This window comes from Vespula pensylvanica, chromosome 9, assembly GCF_014466175.1.
Source record: "Vespula pensylvanica isolate Volc-1 chromosome 9, ASM1446617v1, whole genome shotgun sequence".
Lineage (NCBI taxonomy): Eukaryota > Metazoa > Arthropoda > Insecta > Hymenoptera > Vespidae > Vespula > Vespula pensylvanica.
Genome location: NC_057693.1, coordinates 1,193,091 through 1,219,743, shown reverse-complemented (window position 1 = coordinate 1,219,743; position 26,653 = coordinate 1,193,091). Strand labels below are relative to the sequence as shown.

Below are 26,653 nucleotides of genomic sequence, written 5' to 3'. Positions count from 1 at the left end.
ATGTTTCACGTTTTACGTAATAAGATAACGCATTTTAAAAATAACAAGAGCAAAACATGTTTATTTTTATAATTACATATTATGGTATCTTTTTTATAATTGTATTTTATTCATTAATATTGACAAATCGAAAAACTCTTTAAACTAGCATGTTTTAGAGAGTGTAAAAGCGTAGATGATGCAAATCGGTGTAATTAGACGTAAATAAAAAATGTTTAGAGACGGAAAGGTAGAACCTCCGTCATTGTTCTTTTTCTTTCCTCCGAGTTTTCCGTATTAATCGTTTTCTCAGCTGATATTTCTCGTTTTTCGATCGTTACTTTAGATTCCTTTTGAGGTACACCAACGAAAGAGGCCCAGAAAGCCTTTTTTGATATGTTTTTGGCTGATCGTTTTCGTATAGACGATGAACGTTTAGCAGACGAACGATCTTTCACGATCGATGATACTACGTTCGATGTTTCGTTGGATCTCTTCTTATTCGTCAAAATTGTTTCGCTATTTTTTGAGGCAAAATTAGGATAATTTATAAAGAGAGGAGTCGCGGGTTTATTTGAATGATCGTTAATAAAATAAGGTTGAAACGATTGATCGTTATGATATCGATGATGGCTAGAATGATGATTAGAATGCCGATTAGAATTAGGAGGAGGAGGATGATCAAGATGCTGATGATGTCGATGATGATAATGAAAGTTTATATGAGGCATATGAGGAATAAAATGATGCTCTCGAAATCCCCGTACTATGCTCTCTTGCATTTGTTTCCTTTTGTTCCAAATTCTTTCAAAGATTCCAATAGAAACAGCGGTAATGAGACCAACTATAAGTATTAAAAAGGCTGAGTAAACATCGGCTAATCTTGCACTGTTAAACGTCGTTGGTGCTTTGCACGTAGGCATTTCTGGTAACATTCTCTCGGCTATTCTTCGAAGAACACCGTGTTCTTGTATGCGTAATATACTGCAATCATAAGATTTAATATAATTCTATTTTAATGATTGATTTTTTTGATAAATGATTCTTTTTTCTTTCTTTTCTTTATTTTTTAACTTTTTATTTACTACGAATGATAACGCATAAATCAATCTAACGGCTGATTACGAAGTACAATAGCGTCTGGCTTACCTCAAATTAATAATTTTTTTATACGGACAAGTATTGGCCATGGGTAAAGCGACGAGAGTAAACGTCTGAGGTAAAGGGAGTTCCTTCAACGAACATCTTTCTTGAATAAACGTTGTACGTAGAGCACGGCGTGCCAAAGTTGCGCTAACGAAAAATCCGTAACGTCCTTGAGCGGCTTTCATGAGGCCAGTCGTCGCTCCCAAACGAGATTCACGATTGTTAAAAGCTTTTATGTACAGTTGACGAAGATGACTGTCGTTAACGTTCTACGAGAATTTTGATAACAAAAAAGGAACCAAAAATCCATCTACTTATCAAGAACTTCATACCCGGATATATTCGTCTTCGGTGATACTATATCCTAGTTTGAAATTATTAAACAAGAGATCTGTAATCGATCTTATTCCACTGGCTTGTACAGATAGAATCGAAGTTATGAAACCGGCGTAAGCATTGTAAGTGACCAATGCAAACACTAAGCTAAAAAGTAAAAGAGTCTTTCCCGATGAACTTTTTGGTATCCAAGGTGATCCTACGTAGGATAATATAAACGATATATTTTAATTAGCTTGTTAATAATTTTTTTAAATAATCATATTGTTGTTAAACCTTGCATGCACATGATACTCATACACCAAAGTGCTGCTTCACCGAGTCCAACGTTCTTTTCTTCTTCAGGATGTAAAGTTCTTTTAGCCACGTAAATGATCGTTCCCATTGAGAGTAAGATGAGAAAATACGTGGCTGCTACGCAACCAAGTAATCGATCATTGAATGGCTGTAGAAATATATCTCTCATGGTACCGGTTTCCAAGGGATGATAATAAACATTTCTCCTATAATTAACGTAAACAAATTTGTTAATAACTAACAAAATAAATGCAAATGTTAGATACCAACATGTATCGAATAAGAGGATGGCTGAACGTCATATCTCCTAATCTTTCTTCATTGATAGTTATATATCCTAATCCCGCATCTACAGTACCAGCAACCACGTCACCGAGAAGATGGCTCCAAATCTTGTTCGTCAAAGTACCCAGTTTATCGTGCGGTATCAATTCTATGCTGGAAAATAAACGAAATAATAATTTATTCGATAATACAAACGTAATTATAGAAAAATTGTAACGTTTGTTCTATTTTTATTTCTTTATTCATTTCATTAGCATTTATATAAAAATTGTGCATGAAGAATGATATTAAAAAATATAACAAAGAATTTACATAAGAAGGTATAATTCAATCTTTATACCTGGCATTTAAATCGTGCGTTACAGAATCAGCAAAATCTAAAAGAGGTGTAATATCATTGACCACGACTTCGTCGGTAATGTCCGTTTGGCCATCGTTTGTACCATTTAAAACACCAAATATAATCGGCCAGCCTTTGAAATCTTTTCTTAGTTTCACACTCATTGGATCCTTTAGTAAAAATAATCCTGGACACCAAGATCCAAGGGAATATACGACGAGACTGGAATTATCGGAGTTACGAATTTTATAAACGTGCAAGAAATGAAAACACATCGTACGATTTTCCCGACCAATATAATCCAGATTCATCATTCTATCCAAATTTCGTCGTTCCGGTAGATTTTGAAAATCAAGTTGGCCGTATTGTCGGAAATTCGAGCACGTTCTGAAATAGGAGAATAAAAATAAAAAAATAAAAAAAAGAGAGAGAAGAAAAGAAGAAGTACTTACGCGTCTCTTTTATCTTATTTCTTAAAAAAGGAGAAAAAATAAAAGAAAAAAGAGAGATAAAAGAAAAAAATCTCACCATAGAATCGACATAATTAACGTGGAAAAGTTTTTAAAATTTTCATTAAAGTTATTAATCGCACTCTAGTTAATCATTTTTGAACGATCGTATTAGGGAATATTACAGAATGAAAGTGGTCACGTTTAGGAGAGGAGAAAGAGTGATAGAGAAGGGACAGAGAGAAAGAGAAATTATTCCAATGGGAATAATTTATATGTAGGTATACAATATTACTCGTAGTAACAATATGGAAGCAATTGACCTTGGCTATTTTTATAACGACTTATAACGATTTCTAATTTCTAACCTGTTCCGATATTTCAACGTCAATTCCCACATAACGTCCTGTGAATTTGAAGAGGTTGCAACCACCACATCGCTGTCAATACCAATATTGAGATCCTTCAGAACGGCGTCGATAGTGGTATCGGTATTTCTAGCCGTGATCATAAACCAAGACACGTAATAGTTGAACAATAATTTCTGTGAAGCCTAAGTATCGAAAAAAAATTTGTGATATGCGCAAATTAAATAAGTTCTATAGCTATTTCGAAATATAATATATCTACCACTTGAAGTACGTTATCTGAGGAAGTCAAGTTGAGTCCATCTAAAAGTACTATAGAACCAATTCTATGTCGTCGTATCGTAAGCGCGATTGGTATATTTGGATTTGTTGCCGACTGAATGGACACACTGATTCCTCTTTCAGCAAGACAAGACATTAAAGGTCGAGCGTATCTCAGGACACAATCTACGTGCGAGAATATCGAATTTGATTTTGGCATGATATTATCATCTTAGATGTTAATAAATATTTCTAGTTATTAAGAGGGACATTAAAGTTATTAAAGTTTACTTAAAGTTTCATTTTTAAATTTCTCAGGCTGTATGTCAGTTGATGAAGATAATGAATCAAATCAAAAATAGTTAAAGTATTATCTATTAAGCTTTTCTTATTGAAAAAGAATGCGATAACTTTATATAAAATTAACAGATTATTATGTCTCGTGTTAATAATTTTTGCACAGGATTTTTTCTTTAAAAGTACAAAGTGCAATACGGAAAAATGTTTACACATGCAAAGATTAAATTTCTATCATACTTACTCTTTGAACTGAGATTATCGAAAAGTACAATCTGATCCCACGATCTCCACTTAACATACTCAATTATTAATTGCAACGTTAATGGCGATGGCATAACGCAACTATTTGCGAATACGAAGAAAAGAGACGAGAGCATTAAGAAAACTGTCTTCATTTTTTTCCCCTATTTTCCACTATTTATTTCTTGATACGTCTTTAATAATCGACGGTGACGACAACGACAATAAAAATCGAACTCAGCGAAATCGGTTTCACGTTACGTTTTACGTAAGTACATATATACGTAAGCTATATAGAACCAATTATGTACGTTCGTTTTTGCTGCCTATCAACTTAATAATTTCGCTTAGCGTGAGTTGTTCTAAAATTAGAAATTCAACCGAAGGATGAACTAAACATTTAAGAAAGGTCGTAATTTATCGTTAGTTTTTAACCAGAATTTTATAGTTCTCGTTTTTATTTTGAGATTGAAATTAATTCTATATATGTCCGTATATCTTAATAATTTTTATTAACTTTATCAAAACAAAAATAATTAATCGTAATATTTTCTCGTTCAACACTTACCCCGTTATTGATTGAATACAGATATACATATATATGTAAGTATTATAAGATATACAACGATTATTTCACTAGTAAATTAAATATAAGGAAATATAAAGCAGAAGAAACAAAGATTAAAAAGATCCGTTTAAGCACAAAGTGGCGTTACTACTGACACAAAGAGAATTTTTTTCTTTCGAGTGATCCCGCTACATGAACTGTGTCAGAGGGCGATCGGTCAGAAACTAGAGATCATCTTATAAAAGTCGATTCGATTGCTTTCTTTCTACCCATTGAAACTATCCAATAGAAATGAACTGAACAGATAGAGATCATAAAAACACTTTCATTTTTTGTACGAGCAAATTAATTGATGGAATGTCTTTTCACAATGGTCATTAATGATAATCCCATGGGACTTGAGCGGAAAGAGTAAAACTGTCTATGTCGTAGATTAAGAACGTTCCAAGCGAAAGCAAACGTAACATTATTATTTATTTCGTGACCGTACGAATTTTCGAAATTACTGTATATTTTTTTATTAGGATACACCAACGATATATTTTCTTGCACATCGAATCCTTTACTAAAGTACAAAGTTTTACGTTGAGAAGGAACTAAAATCGTTTTCTTTTCTTTTTCTTTTTTTTATAAGTGTTTTTTCTAACAGTACTCCTTACCTATAGCGTCGTTAAAGAATACAAGGAACATTTGCTGAGTTGGCGCTTAACAATCACTCAGAATTTTTTATTTGACGTGCATCAATTAAAATAATAATCATGTACGACTTTCATCGAAAGATATTAAATAGAAATGGTTCGATATCTCTTGAGTCATGCTTACTGATCGAAAATTTATACGATAGTGTTGGATAATATTTCATTCAAATAAAGATTAACGATTACACAGCTAGAATATTTCATTATTAATTAGTTATTTACTAATTAATTGAATTAATTGATTAACAATTGAATGTCTTATTGTTATAAAAGTTGCTCGCTTTTATATATTTTCCTCTTTTTGTCGTCATGAATGATCGTTTAAAGATGAATTAAAATGATAAATGAAATGAATAAATGATTCCAAAGAATTTATGCTACTATGAATTATGGCTATTTATAATTCTCCTTTTTAATCATACATCTTGTATTTTGTAATCAAACAGATTCAATGACTTCAAGCTTGTCTACGACATATTATTTAGGATCATTGATAAAACTAATCGTAGACATGATTAATTGATTGATTAAATTAATTAATGAAATTAAATACTGTCAAACAATTTTATATATTATCTACAAATAAAATCATCTATTAGATTTTTTAATAAACATAACTAAACACATTGAATTATTCAGTATCGATAACTTACCGACGGAGAAAGAACTCGCATGGTAATAAACAGAAGACATTTTAATCATTTCCATTTTTGCCTCCCCATTGATTTTTAACAATGTAACAACACCATACACCGTATCATTCTAAAACTCCTCCATTATTATTGATTTCGTTTTATCTCGAAATGTCGCATTAGCGAGAAATTTAATTCTCAAGAAGGCCGTGTATGGCGTTAACGGCGTTTCGGATCAATCGGATTGAGCACATAGGGAAGAGAGAAGGAGATAGAAAGTAAAACGGATAGGTAACGAACTCTAACAACCCTGAGAAAAGATATTACTATATTATTCGAAATAACGATTGAATTTCGTCGACGTGTCGGCTTGTAGAACGTTCTTTCGAAGATTTTTTCGGAGTATTCGAACGATATAGAAAAGCAAGAAGAAAAGAAGAACCATTTCATTCATGATTCTTTGCAAAACGATCGGGAGTGTTCGTTCAAATCGACGAAAATTATTTTCGTACGCGTATCGCATGTGGATCTCCTACAAGGGTAATTATTATCACAATATATATTAATTATGCTAAATTTCAGTACAAGAAAAAGTTAAGGCCGGTTATCGTGTATCTACTTATATTGTGTTCTTTGTCTCTCTCTCTTTTTCTCTGCCTATCTCTGTCTTTCTCTCTCTCTCTCTCTCTCTCTCTCTCTGTCTCTATCTCTGTCTCTCTCTTTCTCTTTCTCTTTCTCTTTCTCTTTCTCTTTCTCTTTCTCTTTCTCTTTCTTCCTTTCTCAATCGTGCGTAGAATTAAAGCTGTTTACAATCCAATAAGATTACATCATAAATTTTCCTGATTACGATTCTCCGATAATTTTAACGTTTATAGGTTCATTCAAAGAGAAATAAAAAGTGAAAACATAACACAACTGTTTTCGTTTCCTTTTCCTCTTTTCTTTGAAAAACGTTTCTCTTTGCGTGAAAATTGTTTTGCAAAATTATCTTTATTTTATTTATTTATTTTTTTAAACATAATATCTACAAGAAATATATTATATATCAATATTTTTCTTTTTTTTTTTTTTACGAATCGATAATCATCATATTGTTTCTCCGTCTTTTATCTTTGATTTCTGGATCGTCAAAATTCTTAGAAAACTGTATTCAGAAAAATTTATGTTGTAAATCATTTTAAACATATTTCTCATCATGTTTTCATGTATGACTTTTTTTGGAATTTTGTAAAAAGTGCTATAATCCTGAAAAGTATTGTGTTTGAAAAATACTGACGCTTGAAATCGATATAAACATTTTTTTTTCTTTTTCTTTTTCTTTTTTTATATATAAAGATTATGATAAGATGTAATTTTGTGACAGTCATCTTATCGTGTGTAATCATTTGATTTGTGTAATCATTTGATTTGTGTAATCACTGATATAATCGACGTATTGTAATATGTAATTAATTTACCATTTATAATGTCATGACAGATTTATCACATAATTATACTTATATAGTTAACTATATTACTTTGAGAGAAACGTGTGTTAATTGCGTTTAATTTTACGTATAAGTAGGAATTTTTACCTACGTAAGAATTAACATAACAATATATTATTTTGAAGAAACTGTGGGTTTTGTTTGAAATTCAAAGATTTTACATAACTTTTGCACAATGTTTAAAACGTAAATGTATTTTGGATATAAATTATTCGATGAATATCGAAGAAATTTATTGTCCTGCACGTTTATTTTTTAATAACAAATTTTTTCATTCCTTTCTTCTTAAATTGAATGTAACTATTACGTTTATCAAATATTTTCATATTTTAGTACTTTTATAATTAGATAGTTTTAGACGTCTTCTTGTTATCTATTATTTTTTTTATATTTCTCATATTACTAATTGTTCATTCGTTTTTGGCTGAAAGTGATTTTTGGGTGAAAGCTTTGAGTGATCACAATGTGATTTTAAAAATTTTTTTTTGAGGTAATGATATCATGTAATATTATTTCGTGCGTGCATGTGTGTGCGTGTTGTGTCTATATATATATATATATATATCGAGGAAATCATTCGTACCTTAAAAAAATCGTCTCCTAAAAAAAAAAATAAGTTCTTGTTTCTGGTTTCTGGTTTTGAGATAATCAGTTTCAAATGTCCAAAAAAGATTTCTTTTTTTTTCGATTATCGATAGATAACCTTATTCACAATAATATCATTTTGAGATGGTAAAGATACGTACATGTTATGTCACTCGTGTCCGGTAGGAAATCATCCTCCCACGCATGCTGATTTGGAGATCGGGTCACTGTTAACGCGTAGAATATTATGTCCCTACCATCTATTAAACTACCGCGTTATATCATTCCGAGATATCACGATAAGGATAACATTCAGCTATAGATGTATGTCCAACAATTGCATAGAATCTCATAAGATTTATTTTTGAGAGATTGTAATTCCAATCGGTATAGTTTCCTTATATAGTGTATCAATCGAGAATTGATTTATAATTTTTGCAAAAATTTCTAAGATTTTTTTTCAAATAAATAATACACGGATATCTGTTATAATAATTACATTAAAAATATTTGTAACAATCACCGGCAAACAGATAGATTTGCTTCTCGTTAAAACGCATAAATATCGTTCGCGAAAAACAGGATCATTATCCAACTTGTCTGTATTACGAGGATCTATTAGCAACGTTAGAATAACAGAAAGATTTGGGAAGTATTTTGCGAGGATAAGTATCATTACGAACAATCAAGAGATACTTCGTCGTGGCATAGATGAACAGGGGCTACGTATAATTAATTGAAAATGAAACTTACATGGATCAAAACAAATGTTCTCTCTTTGCATTAATTTTCGTCTATCTACGTTGATCTATTCATTTGATTAAAAGTCATATATTTTCTTTTCAATCGAAAAATACTACTGTTGGAGGTTTCACACTGCATTATTAATATGAAATGATATATTGCGTTGACTTTCATTAATTAATTAATTAATTAATTGCTCGCTCGTTCTACTTGATAGATAGAGAAAGAAATTAGCTACGAACGCTTTTAATGCATAGATATTTCTTTTTATTTCGAACTAAACTCGAAGGGATAATATAAAATATAGAAATGCATGAGCATTATTAAGTAATACGAAGATTAAAAATAAACTGAATAAAGATTGTCCTTCAGTTTTGATCTTCCGTAATGATATTTATTCTTCAATGTTTATAGATACGATTTATTTTTTATATAATTTCGCATGCACGAAGCAAAACAAAATATGAGTTGCTTCGTTACGCAAACAATGAATATCAATGTACAACCATATTTCCCCAAGGAACCAATAACGAGGAACTCTTTATTGACATTCCATATGGCGATCAAATTAGTATTATCGATACCAGCCTGAAAAAAATAATACCGTATCGAATAATACCTAAGTCATAGATATCAAAAATATTGATATTCGTTTGATACTTCTATGAAAGTATCGATAACCATTTGATACTTCTATGAAAATTTCAAGACGAGTGACTCTTTGTTCTTTATTATTTGTCTTTCGTTTCTTCTTTAGTTTAGTTTACAGAGTCGTTCTTTGTTTATTCATGTATCGATATATCAGTGGAAAGGAATTATCAAACGAATACTTTTCGATTTGATATCGATTCAAGAAGTGTCATTATCAAAAATAGACATGAAGTTCAATAAAAATTCAATATGTATCGTCAAAAGTAAAATTCCAATATGTATTGATGTTTCTCATTGAGTATTTCGATATTACATACATATATCTTAGTATAGTTTTGAAATTAATTGAATATCATCGATATATCTTTAAAAAGTCTTCGAATTGTCAACAACAGATGTTATCAAAAAAATGTTATAAAAAGAAAACATACGGACATAAATGGCAACGAAATAAATAGTTTCTCTGTTGTCTTAAAAACGAATAGATAGCACACAATAGATAGCATAACTTGATTATAATCTTTCTTCAACAGATTTAAAACTATTGGTTTTTTTTTTTATTTCCAAGAGATTTTAAAATATTTGAAATCACGTAACAGCATGTGCGTATGACATAATATTAATGTATTTCTATTTTTATTAATGTTTCAGTATTTTATGAATATTTTATTTTATTTATTCGAATGCTATTATGCATCTCTTATTTATTTTTCTTTCTTTTCTTTCTCCTTCTTCTTCTTTTTTTTTCTTTCTTTTTTTTTTTTTTTTTTTTTTTTTTTAATTATTCAAATCTTAAGCAAAAGATCATGAAATCTCCATAAAAAGCAATATAAAAACTTGAGGAAGTTTTAATATTCTCTTTTCGAAAAGATTTCTATACTATTCATATTGAAATTAGGTTACGCATGGTAATCATTCGTTGACATTAATCAAATGTCTTTTGTTATTTTCTTAATTTTCATTCATACGTTCATCCTTTTTGTCGATTTTTTTTTTTTTCTTTTAATAGGTAACAATCATCGTTAGGCATTTAATAATTAATAATATTTCATTATCATTATCAATTTCGCTTGACACTTTAAGTTTTATTTATAACGATTATAAAATCTTTATAAAATACTTTATAGAAAAATTGACGAATCATTGACAAATTGCTCTCTAAATACATTCAACAAATCATAAGTTTATTTTTATTCGAGAATGCTTTGTAAATTATTATCAAATTATCTCTCGTAGATATATTGTATGGAAATACATTCATTTCATTATTCGTTTTTAGGAAACATTTTTAAATATATATAAATGACGAAGAAAAAGAAATGAGTCATAGAGAGATAGGACATATAATATAAATCGATCGAAATTTGATCGTGAAATGGGAACTAATTTTATATCTTTCCTGTTGAAATATGAAATAATCATGGCAATGTACTTTAATCCTTCGTTATTATTTAAAAGAATAAAATCTACGAAATAATCTTTCTTATGCAATATATATGTATATATATATGACACACATTTTTATACGACATACATATATAAATACAAACAAAAAATTAACTTTAGATCTTTCATTCAAAGGATTAAGGTTACTAGGTAATAATTGATTGAACGTAAATCAGCTGTTGTGCGAACGAAAATAATTCCGACTAACGGGATATTTATGGCTACAGCTATTGCAATAGAGAAGTGTCAATGTAGACGCTATACAACTATTTTCAAAAGTAGAGCAGTTTTTTATTCAAATTTGTTAATATACCATGCTGTCGGGTCACACATAAGTCTTGGCCGGTGAAAAGAAACATTTCTTATACTGATAGGTACCGTTTAATAACCTTATTCCCCTTAAGATATCGAAACTCTTCAACCTCATTTTGTAAATTTCGAACGGTCCATTCTTCTTTTATAAACGTCTCTTTTAATAAGTATCTCTTTTAATCTTCCTCTTTTCTCTCTCTTTCCATTTTCTCTATATTCTTTTTAAATTCCTCGTTAAATCCATCATCCGATTTTTACCAATAGATATCTCAAATATCTTTACAATTTTCAAAATATTCTTATCCAAAGAGACTTGTTCTCCTTTCATAACCTCCTTTCAATATTTTTGAAGATATTTAAAATTATTTAAACTATTTTGCATATTTTAATTAACATTATAATATTAAAAGATATAGAGAAAGAGAGAAAGAGTAAAACTATAACAATTTTACAAATCAAAACTATTCATAAATGTTTTTGAAATTGCATAATTGCATTCGAAAATACTTTTGAGATATGATCGAAGAGAAAGAATCTCATTTACGTCGCATTTTAATTTGCAATATAATCGCTATATAAACTCGTTATATAATTAAATTCATGACGAATAGCGTTATAAAACATATGTTTTAATTTTCGATATATTTCCAATGTTTAACTTAAGTGATAACCAGTGATTTTTTTCTTTCTTTCATGATCTAAATTTATTAACAGATGTGCAAATAGTTAGAATTCTATGACAATTCTTAAGAAAAAAAAAAAAAAAAAGAAAGAAAGAAAGAAAAAAGAACGAATTTTGACGATTTTTACCGATAAAGGAAAATTTCTAGTCGATTGTACCATAGAAGTTACACGTATGATGCGTTAAGAACGGATAACAATTCGAGAATAATTTTAGAACGTTTAAACGGAGCGAACAATGTCAAAAATGAAAACGAAAAAATACGTCCTTTTAATATTCCATCCTTTCGATCGAAATGTCTCGAAATGGAAATATAATTTCAGTTCGATCATGATTAAATTTTCGATCTACATATTTATTTGTTATTGTCAAAAAAATAAAAAAAAAATAAAGCGGGGAATAACTAATAAAACGGAGAGGAAAATCCTTGAAGAAATCGCGCTAAGTCCGAGCTCGAACTAACAAAAATTCAATATTGCCCTATGTAATAGAAGTTTATGCATGGTAAATGTTTGACAAGAGAGATACGTGTGACACCTAAGATGAAGAAGAAAAAAGGAAGGTAGGGTCTCCTATATTTCGACACATCCTAGTGATTTTTCTCGACTATATTTATCGCATATTACTTTTCTCATTGGAGAGTTGGTCAGGTTTGAGAGATAAACCTTGAGGTATTCTTTTCTTTCTTCTTTTTTTCTTTCATCTTTTTTTTCGCGATACATTCTTGTCCTCCTTTACTCTCTCCTTCTTAGAAACGTTCACGAGTGAAATGAAAAATTAAAATATATAGTTAGAGAATGATTAGTATTAACATTATATTTATATCGTATTATTTATGTTAAACGAAGTATCCTATTTTGCTATAGAATATTTATTAACTCAATATTTATTATATACACATACACACACACACACACACATATATATATATATATATATAATAAATAATTTATATATATATAATAAATTGATTTAATTTTAATTTAATTAACTTATTTATTTATATATAATCAATATACTTCTGGTAATAATATTTTGATGTCGATATAAAGTGGAACATTAGCAGCATGCTCATAAATTCTTTGCCGATCAAAATGGCGATAACTTCTCATTCGCTCGCATTTTTTCATCTCTAAATCATCCACCTCATTTTGTGATTCGTTCGAATGTCGTCGACCCCTTTGTTTCTATGTCGAAAAGTGTGTTATCCGAACGGTTTATCTGGAAGCAATGATGTCGTAAAACGTAACATCCATCTAACGGAGAAGTTATATTTACCTCTTTGTGACTGCCAGTGTAAATAAGAAAAGCAAAAACGAAAGCAATGCGTTTTAACGAACTATAGCTTTTTGTAGGTCATACTTTTTTTTTGCGATTTTCGTTTCTAGTAGATTTTAATGACGGCAATAAATTCTTTCTGGATATTTCGGTTCTTTCAATACTTCTTCGTAACAGAAATATCTAAAAATTTTTTTCTTCGAAATTTAAAACCGATTTATTTTATAGTAAAGAGGTCATGAATTATTAATTAGGTATAAATAAATAATAAGGAAAATGATAACAATCGCAATGTATATCAAAAGCATATGTATTTATTCCAGATCATTTCAAATACCGTGAGACTTCCTTTCATTGTAAAACTTTTTTCATTTTAAAAATAAAGACAAAACTTAATAGCGTCATTGTTAGCATAATTACGATGCTTGCTCAATTATTTGGGTTAACTATGATAATAAATTATTTATAATATAAATTAACTTATTTGAATTTCTCAATCACGTATATGATTATTAGAATACTTTTCATTAAACAGAATATTGTAATTGTTTTTCATTGAACTCTTACATATTTTCTGTACTCTGTTTAATTTTTCCAATTTTCACATTGTTATAATAATTATCTAACAGGATCGAATCTATATTTTTAAATGAGATCTATATATTTCTCTTTATCATAGCCAAAATCGAAAGGTTTTAAAAATATCATTAATTTGTATCTTTTGCACAAATCACTATCGGGATAATAGTAAAATTCGAAGTAAATATGTTTTAAATCTTACTTTGAATTACTGAATCCTTACTGAAATAACTTTTAAATCATTGAAACCAATGAGAAATTTTCCATTTATTTTTCAAAAGTCATTGTTTCTTATTGAATAATTCTTCAGGTTGATGTTATTAGATCAAAGGAAAATATAAAAATCGTGATCAAACGTGACAACAAAATTTGACGAAACGAATCAAAAATATTTTTTCTTCAATATATATGCTTCAATTTGGACAAGATATTCATTCAAGTTATTTGTTGAAAATATTTTAGAACGTGGAGCAATAAGAAGTAAAATGTTCGTCATTTTTGCTTCAATGGAGTCTATGTTTTACATTATATGCGGCATTAACATTATACCTGATATTCCGTGTTAAATGTATTGTATTTGTTGGTTTTTTACATTAGAATGAGTTCTAGGAAGTAGATAAAATAGATTGGTTGAAAAAATTTATTCGGGGAAGAGAGAGACAGAGAGAGAGAGAGAGAAAGGCTGTATGATTTTCTAAACATTTCTTTTTACATAATTTTGTTTATAGAGATTATTTCTGTTTTAACTGAAAACTGTTTTACTTAAAAATACAGAATAAATGTTATTCCATATTTTTAACACAGATATAAATGCTTCATTAAAAAACTTTAAGAAAAATTAAATTCTTATTATTAACATAGTACTTCATAACGATGATCTATTGTGTTTGATATTACTATTCCATTTCAAAACGTTCATAATTTACATTGCATTTGAATAGGCATTGAAAAGCTTTTTCTTCGATATTGCATGGTGATTGTTGTAACCACATACTATTATTATGGATATTAAAAGTATCCTATTTAGTTTCATTGATCCATAGCATTAATAATGGAAAATTATTATTTTCTTCGACTGAACACACATGAAATTCATGAGATTATAGTTGCTATTATTTTCTTTTCTTTCAATATTTACTGCTGATAAATATGATAAATATAATACCGTATTAATAATATTAACAAGGTCGTTATCATTTAATTTAATTCTTGCTATAATTTTGTAATAAAGCATTTATAAGATTATCTAATCGTCTAAGACTATCTAATCTATCAAAGATTATCTAATCGTAAAACGTACCGGTACAATACAATGTAAAAAAGTATTATTTTAACATGATTTATTTGAAGAATAATAAATATTGAAGAATATATAAATGAATTCTATTAAATGATTATGCTTGTGAATATCACTTCAAGATATATCACTTCAAAATTGTATTCAATTTTATATCATACGACGTCTTATATTATATTAATATATTCGTTAATTAGGATTAGCATATTCATTTATCAACGCATGGTTGCTGTATTCCACTAGTGATTTCTAAACTTTATGCTTATAATGTTATGAATTATGCTAAATCATAATATCTAAATGCAACTGATAATTTACAACATCATATTTTGTTATGAGTAAAGTGTACGTTCGATCCATGATAAAACACACAATCAATTTGCTCTAAGATATTTAATTGGTACATACTGAAGTATAGGCTAGTATTCTGATTGTCCATATTATTGCAATTATTTTTTACCAAACAAAATAACTTTTAATTAGACTTATTTAAAATCCTTGCGTCTTGAATGTCTTCAGGAATCATATCACGATCATCTCAACCCCAAACAACATCATTGTGTGTGTGCTCGTGTTGATCTTCGATAAATTGATACTTCGTGCCATCTTCTCTTCGAGCTGCTTGCATCTGAATCAAAAGGGAGAAATTCCCTTGATATCATAGATACAGCCGAGTTTAGCGAAGTTGTAACAGGGTAGGTATTGATTTTATACGAAATCGAAAGTTTTCGAATAACTACACCCGAAAAATAAATTTAGTTAGATATAAATTAAAGTAATTTTTAGGCTGGCACGTTTATCTATTAGTAGCAAGTTTTCTCGTAGCTTTGTCATGTTATTACTATTTTATTTTTATACGTGTTATTATATGTATATGTCTATATGTGTGTGTCCGTGTAAGTAGATGCAAAAAAGACTCCAATGGAATTCGAGAAGAATATCAACGTTATTACATTTTGATAAGATTCTCTTATTGCTGTAAAAATAATTGTTTCTTAACGTATACAATAAATATAAATAATCAGTTGTCATAAAACAAGTCATACATTAATATGAATTGTTTACATGCCAAAACACTCTTATTTTATTTGAATTCGAACTTTTTATAGTTGGACTTTTATTCCATCAAAAATTACGACAGTGTCAATCAATATCGTTTAATCAAAATCAATCAAAATCATTTAACGAAGATTTGATAAAGCAATGATATACATATCTCTATTAAACAATAAGCCAATAATGATACGTTTTTCTTTATTATAGATAATCTTGTAATGATAATTTTAGCTTCAATGTTCTCTTAACTCGCTTTTGAATCTTTTTTTTTTTTTCCTTTTTGTTTTCTTTTTTTTTTCCTGTCCGCCATCGAAGTCACTCATAATTCGAAAAGGAGATGGTGAACAGCCTTTTACTCTTCCCCTTGTAAACTTCGTAGTCGTTACAGTGGTAGTGGTTTAGTCTAGCGGCCAATGCTGATAAGTAGGACGTACTTTCCTGCACGTCGGTATTTTGTAGCAAGCTCGCCTTCGACTCAGATCACTTGGTGTTTGCTATTAAGAATCATACGTACTGATCGGTCGTATTGGGTGAATCTGCTCTCTTGCTTTTTCATTTGTCCCTCTTATTTCTCTCCAATCGTTCGTTATTATTTCATTATTCAGATTATTATTAAACGAAGCTTATTTTCGCGAGTTCGTTATTTAAAAATTTGAGTTCGTATATTGAAAATAACAATAATCTGTCAATTCTGTATTCCTTATCATCCGGGAGTCTCAAAGACTTCGAACTTGGATCATCGATATTTCTTTGTAAGTGTTTCATCATTTTATATTTTTTATTTAATCTATTTATTTTTATCATTAACAAGTGGCAGTTCCGACCACGTGATTCGTTTAAATATTTTTATAGTTATTGATTAACGCGACAATGTACGTACTAACTTGTATTATGAGAAGTAGTAAAATTACGATTTTCTTACATGATTGTGTTTATCGAGCTGTCAGTCACACCTGATTCCCAAAAATCACATTTACACGACAAGTTTCATTTACACGAAGTTAATTATATTGTTTCTATAGCTGTAGAAATTTATATATGTCCTTTAATTCTTTTCTTTTTCCTCTCTTCCATTCGTATGTGTATTACACTGTTAATGGTGTAAAATTTATACATTCTTTATAATTATTTGGTATTATTTACATCAAGACATATATCATATTTCCAATTATCTTCTTATTTCGTATTTTAGGAACCAGCATATATATCAATAAAATTAAATGCGTTTTACTCTTAAAAGTTTTTGAAAGAATGTTTTTTTGATAAAATGTCAAATAACATAAGAATTTATTTAGAAGAATATATTCCAACTTAAATTAATATTTTGTCTTAAAATATCGAATGAGAGTCGTAGAATCTAAAATAATAATCTTTTATCTTTTTACCTTAGCTTATGTTTAAGTGAAGTTGATTACAATCGTTATAGAAAATATGCAATTGTCGTATAAAACAAAGAATATCTTCAAGCAGGTATATATCAAATATTACTGAAATTATAATTATAACATGTGTGTTATTTTCGAAAGCATATAATAATGAACAATACAATCAAAAAATTAATCAATAAAAGTTTGCACTGAAAATAAAAAAAGAAATGGAATAACTTGGTGTAATGCAAGCCGTGTAAAGTTGTTTCACTAGTATTAAAGTGTTTTGAAATATAGCATATAATTTAGAATCATTAATGAATATTAGAAGCGAGTTTTATACCAAAAGTAGGCCACTCGAACTATGTTTTTTTAATAGAAAATTAAGTATAATTATTTTAATACGTTCTTTCGTTTTTAACATGAAACATTATTTCATCTTTCATTATTATATTTTTGTCTTATTGCATTATATCATATTATAAAATTTATATATAAAAATATTTATATATTCATTAAAAAGTAAACTTGATTGTTTGGTTCTGTTATTTATACACAAATATTGAACTATCGGATTTAAGAAGAAAATCACAAAGAACGTACTCATTCAAGAATCTTTCCCGATGTTTTTCTCGTTCGGTGCCTTCATACGCCTGATAATCCTTCCGCTCGACACACTTTCTTACTTGTGCGATTCTGTTTACTAGAGTGAAATTAAATACTTGAGAGAATCACAGAATTTCGCTAGAAACGTCTAAACAACAAGTGTTAATACTTTTTCCAGGTTGGAAAATAACATTGAAAGATATTCTTTCAATTTATTCAATTTAATCAACTTATCTGTGTAAAATTTTTATAAGTTTTCGCTTTTGAAAGCATTTATTATTCGATAGCAAAAGTTATTTCAATAGTAGAATAATAACGTAAGGATATTTAAAATATAATAACGAAAGGAAATTCATTATTGAAAAATCTTTTCGAATGGATGTATCAATTTTCAAAACGTTCCAATGCATCTTTTTATTCACGTTTCGAAAATGACGATGATTCATATGATCGTCGAGAAAAGCTTTTACTATCCGTCAGCTTCTATTCGATGTTTAGATGAAATCATTAAAAGACATACTTCGCTAGATGAGTTACGTGATACGAAATATATATATATATATATATATATATATATATATATATACATTTGGATATGTGTGTGTTTCCAATTTCGAGTAATTGCACTTGCACCATGGAATTGTGCAACGATCGCGAAAGGACACGTTTGCGAAGTATGAGAAATCGTTGCGAATCTGCAAAGTTGAGTATCTTAAACGGCATCGTAACGTGATTCATTAACTCCGATATAATGAGAATCGAAAATGCCGTTTATCAAACATCAAAAAATGATCATATTATTTGGATAACTCTGACATGTTTGATTTCTTTTTTGGTCTGATTGCGTGCCAACTACTATGTGAAGTTCCTTACAAGGAAATCGACAATTAGGTCACTTTCATCTGTACCCACGCTCTTCAAATCCTTGTTCATTGCGTGCGTCCACTTTCCGAAGAAGCATCCCGTTCGTCTCAATACTTCATCGACGTATGACCTCCTTATAAATATGTTTTACAAATCTCGAATGATTACAATCAAAATTTCGGCTGAATTGAACATAGTTAATAATAAGAGAGAAATGCAATACGTCGTTACATTGTAATTTATTTAAATTTCCCCGTTCGATCTCAACGTGAAAAAATGTAGAAAAAAGAAAAAGGAGAAATATCTATATATAGGTCTACTTTCGATTAACATATAATTAACCTAATTCCGATAAACAGACTTGTCAAGAATTCAAATTAAAAAATAAAAATAGCACAAATCATGATAAAAATGCGATCAATCAGAAAGTGTTGGTATATTTATAATGGAGCAGCTCTGATACTATATAGTACTACGATACTATGTAGTAACAAGTCGGTGATTGGCAATGACCTCAACAGCGCCATTGGCCTCCTTTCTGGAGAACCCGTTTGCGTCTCTTGAAACTTCACTTCTTTTACTTCCTTCTTCCTTTCCCGCTCCACTCTTTTACCACCATCAGAGTCTTCTCCCTCTCTGTCTGTTCCTTCAGCTCGCTTTCTTTTATCCTCTTTCTCCATCCTCCATCGATATACCGTTGCATTTTGGTACATACGTCAATTGAAGCACTTTTACTACTAACACAGAATGGAGAAGATCACGTTACTCACCTTCTATCTAGTCACGCAAACAGCATGTATCTATTCCTTTTTCTAAATGTAGTTACAATTCCCTATGTAAAAATCATTACTCTATTTTTATTTACTATTTCTGTTATATTAATATCTTCTTGTTGGTTTCCTCCAAAATATATCAATGAATAATAATATCATTTAATATTGATAAATAAACCTAAAGAACCTTTCGGCGAATGTTTCGCCGATGATATTGAATATTTTTATTTGATAAGTTCGAATTTATTTAAATGATTAAATTAAGTTCAAATTTAATTAAGTAATTTAAGTAAATTCTATACATTTATGTATATATGTCGAGCCAATTGAGATATATGTATATATACATAATAAATGTTTCGTAAAGTAATTAAATTTGATAACTTATAAGAAATTCTTGTCATCTTTTTAATAATACAAGGATACCATATGAACTAGCTTGATGTTTTGATGTTACTATACCTTGGCAATGGATGTCTATCAACGTAATCAACTCGGTATCGTTTATTTAAGTGTTCTTATCGATAATTTGTCAAACATAATACTCGAGTTTTCATTAGTCACGTTATATCCATTTTTTAAATATTCATTCGATTAGGAATCACCTTTGAACATATCTATCATTTCATTCTAATTTCTCTTTCATAAGAAAATAATTTATCTTATCTACTAGAAAATAGTCATTAACTTCAAAGTTTCAACAAAAACGTTTTTTAAAATTACTAAGTGATGTAAATTAAATTTCATACGTATTGTTGTAAATACAACGTTTAAAAGTTTCAAAAGACGTTTCAAAGACGTCTTTTTCTCGTTTGTGCGTCGTTACTATTAATATTAAAAATCATTTCTTTTATTTTTCGAAATATCTTTTTTTAGCGAAAGTAGATTCGAGTTGAAGCAATGTCAATCGTCAGGATTACGAGTTTCTGATTATCCGCGATAATCATTAACGATGAAGAAAGATCTTCGTGAAATAACTTGTACGTTGGCTTGGCTAGAACTATCCGTTATTTCACCGTAATAGAGTTTTAATACGCGTGGAAAATGATATATGATAATGACACACAGCTAACTGTGTGAAAAAATGCGTTCAAATCGATGATATATATTTTAAAGGATTTCCAATAAAAAGGATGGTAGACACGAGGTCGGCAAGTACCGAAGTCAAAAGTTTATTTCATCCTTGCGTAAATTAAAAAAAAAAAGAACAAATAATGACTCGTCGTATTTATATATACCAAACGTAAGGTTAGAACTTTTTCTTTCTTCTTCTTTTTATTTTTCTATGTAGTCATGAAGAATTGTTCAAACTTCACATAAACTTTCTTTATTTAACGGAATGTCACATTGTCAACGTACATATACAAATGTACATATATATCTATATATATACGCGCATCTTCTATATATATATATATATATATATATATATATATACATACTTGCGTGTGTGTGTGTGTGTATGTATGCGCGCACGTATATTCAATATAAATATACGCATGCATTTTAATAGTAATTTCCTACGGTTGAGTACGTTCCTTTACTTAACTCTATATCGTTGAAAAATTTTATCCCATTGATCTCAAAACAGCTTACCGTTGTTGATTTTTCTTGAAATCAAATATTCCTTTACTATTTATACTATTGCATGGTCAGGCTGAATGTAATAAAACATTCTATGAATATATATATATATATACATACATATATATATATATATATATATATATATTATATATAGGTATACAAAGATAATTTACATCGATATTGATAATATACGTCTATAGAAAGTTTGTAAATTTGTTGGAGAACATATATAAATAGAAATGTAACGGATTCTTAGTCGATATCGATTTGTTATTTCAAAAATGGAACCATTAGTAGTCTATTTTTTAAAATAACATTCTTACTTCAAAGCTTTCCATCGAAGAAGATTTATTAGAAGAGAAATACGAACAGATTATCATAAACGGATTCACAATTGGTAAAGCCATCGAAAGCACTCACGTGTTAATATTATCTCTCCTTGACAATGAAAGCTGCTTTCACACGTTGTAAAAAAATATGCTGTTAACCGCTGGTGTTATTTGAGAATGGGCTTTCTTTACTCAGCTTGTTTAAATAAACGGATTTTAAACATTAAAATGTTGTTGCATCTACTGATTCTAATTGCTGATTTTTATTTCTTTTAGATCATTACGTTTTCTTTCTGTTTCTTTTCTTATTTTTTGTTTTTTGTTTTTAACAAGTAGTATCTTAACATCATAAAAACTAATTAATACTGAGTGATATTCGTTGAAAAATTTATAAAATCGATATTATATCATAATTATATGAAAAAAAAAAGTTCTAATACAGTTTAAAGATCACGATAAATTTACGATGTTACTGTTTTTTCAGAACATCCGTCATCATGGCGCCAAACCTGTTCGGTACTTCGGCATCTTTATTCTTGGAAGCGTCCCAGCAGAATCTCATTCAAGAAAAATCAACAACAGAAAAAACAAACACGCCGAAGTTGGACACGCAGAAATCGCTAAGATCTAAATCAAAATATAAGTGGAACATTGTATGGAGAAACGTGATAGCATTTCTCTATCTTCACATCAGCGCTGTTTACGGACTCTATTTGTGCTTCACCGGTGCGAAATTATGCACGGTCATATACAGTAAGTCGTTTAATATCGATTTTTCTTTACTAACACGTTTTGCTATTCGATCGTTTCGTTATTATCAATCCCATGATAATAATGATATTATAGATATAATAATAAATTCTTAATTTATTATCCTGAATGACTGTTCATTACGATTTTTATTTATTATCGAATATCAAAGATGTAAACTATATTAAAAAATAAGCAATGTTTTTCATCGTTTTGAGGATATTCCATTCTTTCTTTTTCAGCGTTTGTCATAGGTTTTATTGCAGCCTTTGGTGTTACAGCCGGTGCACATAGATTATGGGCTCATAAATCCTACAAAGCGAAATGGCCTATGAGAGTAATTCTAATGATTTGTCAAACGATAGCCTTCCAAGTAAGTATATTTTATTCGTACGTATAAACACAGGATATAATAACGAAAAATTCGCTCGTTTTATTCTAATCCCGCAAGAAACATTTTAATCATTAATATTTTTAATTTAGTACATTCTTACGATAAAGAAATCGTGGAGCAGTTAACCCTTGAAAAATTATTTTTAGTCTTTCATATATTTAACTCCGGATTTCGAAATGTAAAATAAAAATATCAGTTTCCTAAACAATTAACAAGGGTCGCAAAAAAATAAGGAATATCGTCCGAGAGAAGGAAAGAAATTGCGAAAGGACTCGACCATTGGAATTTAATGAAATATAATTTTTCTCCGCGATCAGGATTACGAACAATCTGAATATTACGAACAATCTACAATATTGAATGACGAAATAAACAAATCATTGTTATTAACTGTTAAGTTATAGTAAAATTAAAATTATAAAATTATAAAATATTTTATTAAAATCAATTATCTTATTGATTTATATAATGAAAAATTTGTTTAAATAGAATTTGATGAAATTATTATTCATAGCATTTAAATTGATAAAGAATGATACACGCGTGTACGTGTTGCGAAAAGACAAATAAGTAAATAGAATTGTTAATATTACAGAATCACATTTACGAATGGGTAAGAGATCATAGAGTCCATCACAAATTCACCGACACTGATGCCGATCCTCATAATGCTCAGAGAGGTTTTTTCTTTTCGCACATTGGCTGGCTGATGCTAAAAAAACATCCTGACGTTATCAAAAAGGGTGCTATGATCGATATGAGCGATCTCGAGAAAGATCCAGTGGTTGTTTGGCAACGAAGGTAAATATTAATAATTGAATATTTTTGAATTTTTGTCGTTTTTATTAGGACCTTAATATATCTTTTTATATTTATTTTTCTAGACTCTATATCGTCCTTATGCCACTCTTCTGTTTCATCATTCCCACGTGGATACCATGGCATTTTTGGGGAGAACGACCGATGTATGCTTGGTATCTAACTCTTTTCAGATATACCCTATCCTTGAATCTAACTTGGCTCGTAAATTCTGCTGCTCATATATGGGGTATGAAACCGTTTGACAGGTATGTAGCAATTTTTTCTTCTTTTCTAATATCACTTGAACCATTCGCGTTTAGTAATATAACGAATGAAAAATTATTGAATTGATAAAAAAAATGAAGTATTAATAAAATAGATTCGGATTGTAAATATGTGTATATATATATATATATATATATCATTTATATTAATATATAATAATTTTTATCATTATTTTCTTCTTCCAGTTCAATTTCTCCAACCGACAGTTATTCAGTTGGTATAGCTGCAATCGGTGAAGGTTGGCATAATTACCATCATGTCTTTCCATGGGATTACAAAGCCGCAGAGTTGGGCAACTATAGAGTGAATTTCACGACGGCCATCATCGACGGCTTCGCGAAACTTGGTTGGGCCTACGATCTCAAGACTGCTTCTGTTGAAATGATTCAAAAACGAGCAGCTCGAACGGGAGATGGCTCAAGATACAAACTTATCGAAGATCAACACGAACACACGCATAATGATGCTGTTTGGGGTTGGGACGATAGTGATATGATCCCTGAAGACATTCAAGAAACAAGGATATTAAATAAGTCTGATTAAAGTCTTTCATTATTGTTTGGAGGATTTTTACGTTCTCGTTGAAGGATTATTACCAAAAAAAAAAAAAAAAGAAAATGGCATGGAAATGAAAAAAAAAAACTTTTAACAGAACGGTCGATTTTCAAGTTTATTAATGTAATATTGTTTACGTACTAGCATAATTAGGTTTATTGTTTCATTTTCGATCATTTATTTCGAATACCATATATATTACTTATCATAGTTTTAGCGTTGAATTTTTGGATATATGGAAAAAAGGGTAACACATGAAGTAATAGTGAATTAACATCGTCAATTAAAAATCTGGAATACATAGCGACGGTGATACTAGAACTATTTTTTACATTTGCTTTCTAATTCCCACAAATCGCATATAGGTAGATCGTAGTTCTCCTATGATTCCGTAGATTATATTTTTGATAGGACTTTTGTCGAATGACCTTTTACCTTTGGAAAAATTAACCAAATGACTATTTGAGAAAAGGGAAAAAAGAATTTTTTTTTTAATCGACCTAACTTTCAGAAATTGGATTGATTTGCTCTACGAAGGTTTCTCAAATAAATAATATTCGCGATTGCTGTAAGCAATTTTATAAAATATGTCATTTCAAGTTTCATATTGTCTTCCGAACACATTATCTTAAGAGAATTCTCGAGAATCAATTCTCTTTTTGGATAAAAAATTTATTCATATAACACAAAAAATGTTACTCCACGTGTTATACTGAAGTTTACTGTACATACGTCGAACTCGATGATGATCGTTTTCGATGAAAATTTTAACAATTCATTGATAATCCGATATCGATGTTTTGCCTTAAAACATTTACTTATATGTAGACAAATATTTTTAATTAACTGAAGTTTCGGTATCTAGTTAAAAATTGTTCGTTCGGAATTATTGCGTACTCATGCAATATAAATTTTTGCGAGATAGCTATCTGCCTTGTAAGTATAGTAGCGGCATACCATTATGCGATATGAATACATTATTTATAATAGGCTACTTTTTATGCTATAGAATTATACTAAATTTAACGAAATTCATAGAAAAAACAGCGTAATTATGATCGAAATGGCTGTTAGAATTACATAAGGATGTGTTTATTTTGTTTCTTTTCTATGTAACATATGTTTCCTAAAATGATACAATAATAAGGATTGATATGATACTTTCAAATAAATTATTTTATTCGGATGCATATTTGTGCGCTATTTATGTTATTTGAATATGTAAGTGCCTAATTTTCGCTTATTTGACATTTTTTAATGGCAAATAGTCGCATTTAGAACAATGTTGAGCCTATTATTTTATTCATTTTAAGCTAAACGAATTTGAATGTAAATAGCACTTAAAATTAAGAAAGAATATCGTCATAATCTTCTCTTTCATATTGAATTATATTACTCGGACATTCGCTTGAAATATGTTTATAAATGCTCTTTCTTTTTTTCTTGAGAATGGCTTTCGATAATTTCGTAAATGTTATAATAGATGCTAGAATAATCATAAAAAAAAGAAAACAAAACAAAATAAAAAAATAAGATAATTGAACGAGTGCTGTTTAACATTAATTTATTTCAAATGATCACGCCTGTGATTAAAGGTCAAACAAAATCAGAATTATGTTCATGATTCATTATTTAATTCGTTGAATTATGATCTATATAATTATCAATATTGTTTAATTTGAGCTTGCATTGAGAAAAGAGAAAATATAAGTCATAAGCTAGAATATACATTCGTAAGCTATAAAAGAGTCTTAAGTAAATAAAAGGGAAATTACAACACAAAATAAACGTGTTTATCTATCGAAAAAAAGCATATTAGCACATTAAAGAATATTTTACAAGTTAATGCAACGCGATAATATGGTACTTTCTCAACATTGTAGCATATTGTTCTTAGCATTGTTGATAAATAAAAACGCTAAACAATAGGGATACCAAATGATTTCATTGAGAGTTGAGATTAAGCAATATTAGTGTACTTATAATCGATTAAATATTAATATACTTTTAATCGAAAATTCAAAATGTAAGTATTTAAATGTCTGTATGATTGAAATATTCGATTAATGTAAAAAAAAAACGTATCGGAGTTCTATGAAATTAAACTATATAATTCATTCAAATGTCTGATTTTATTAAAACATTGATTAAGAAATTAATGAGTAAATAAAAAATTTCTAAACAGATCTCTTAAAAAAATTTTAGGATGGTTAAATAATAATGTAGAAAAACGAGCCGAATTATAAGATTGATTTTGTGAGGAAATGCAAAAAATATATTGAGATGAAAAATATATTTAATTTATCAACTAATACGGATCCAATTT

General features: G+C 29.0%; 2 protein-coding genes across 7 annotated transcripts; one reads left to right on the top strand and one right to left on the bottom strand.

Annotated features, from left to right (window-relative positions):
* Nucleotides 1-97: 97 nt before the first annotated feature.
* LOC122632038 lies at nucleotides 98-5,998 on the bottom strand. 4 transcript variants are annotated; one of them, XM_043818431.1, is made up of 11 exons: nucleotides 5,921-5,944; nucleotides 4,003-4,363; nucleotides 3,463-3,647; nucleotides 3,201-3,385; nucleotides 2,384-2,770; nucleotides 2,029-2,196; nucleotides 1,738-1,964; nucleotides 1,458-1,660; nucleotides 1,129-1,394; nucleotides 747-963; nucleotides 341-498 (listed from the first exon to the last, which is right to left on the bottom strand). In XM_043818431.1, the coding sequence occupies exons 2-11, from the start codon at nucleotides 4,154-4,156 to the stop codon at nucleotides 478-480; spliced, it is 2,013 nt and encodes a 670-aa protein (XP_043674366.1). In that variant the 5' UTR covers nucleotides 4,157-4,363; nucleotides 5,921-5,944; the 3' UTR covers nucleotides 341-477. The 4 variants fall into 4 exon arrangements, with proteins under 4 accessions (XP_043674362.1, XP_043674363.1, XP_043674364.1 ...); XM_043818427.1 differs by having other exon boundaries at nucleotides 98-963; nucleotides 5,921-5,943; XM_043818428.1 differs by lacking the exon at nucleotides 5,921-5,944 and adding an exon at nucleotides 4,570-4,613 and having other exon boundaries at nucleotides 98-963.
* A 164-nt stretch (nucleotides 5,999-6,162) lies between these two features.
* LOC122632040 (acyl-CoA Delta-9 desaturase-like) lies at nucleotides 6,163-25,519 on the top strand. Of its 3 annotated transcripts, XM_043818435.1 has the most exons (7): nucleotides 6,163-6,439; nucleotides 15,480-15,655; nucleotides 22,027-22,295; nucleotides 22,535-22,665; nucleotides 23,282-23,487; nucleotides 23,571-23,753; nucleotides 23,958-25,519. In XM_043818435.1, exons 3-7 carry the CDS (start codon nucleotides 22,040-22,042, stop codon nucleotides 24,313-24,315), a joined length of 1,134 nt encoding a protein of 377 aa, XP_043674370.1. In that variant the 5' UTR covers nucleotides 6,163-6,439; nucleotides 15,480-15,655; nucleotides 22,027-22,039; the 3' UTR covers nucleotides 24,316-25,519. The 3 variants fall into 3 exon arrangements, with proteins under 3 accessions (XP_043674370.1, XP_043674371.1, XP_043674369.1); XM_043818436.1 differs by lacking the exon at nucleotides 15,480-15,655; XM_043818434.1 differs by lacking the exons at nucleotides 6,163-6,439; nucleotides 15,480-15,655 and adding an exon at nucleotides 16,457-16,768.
* The last annotated feature ends 1,134 nt before the right edge of the window (nucleotides 25,520-26,653 follow it).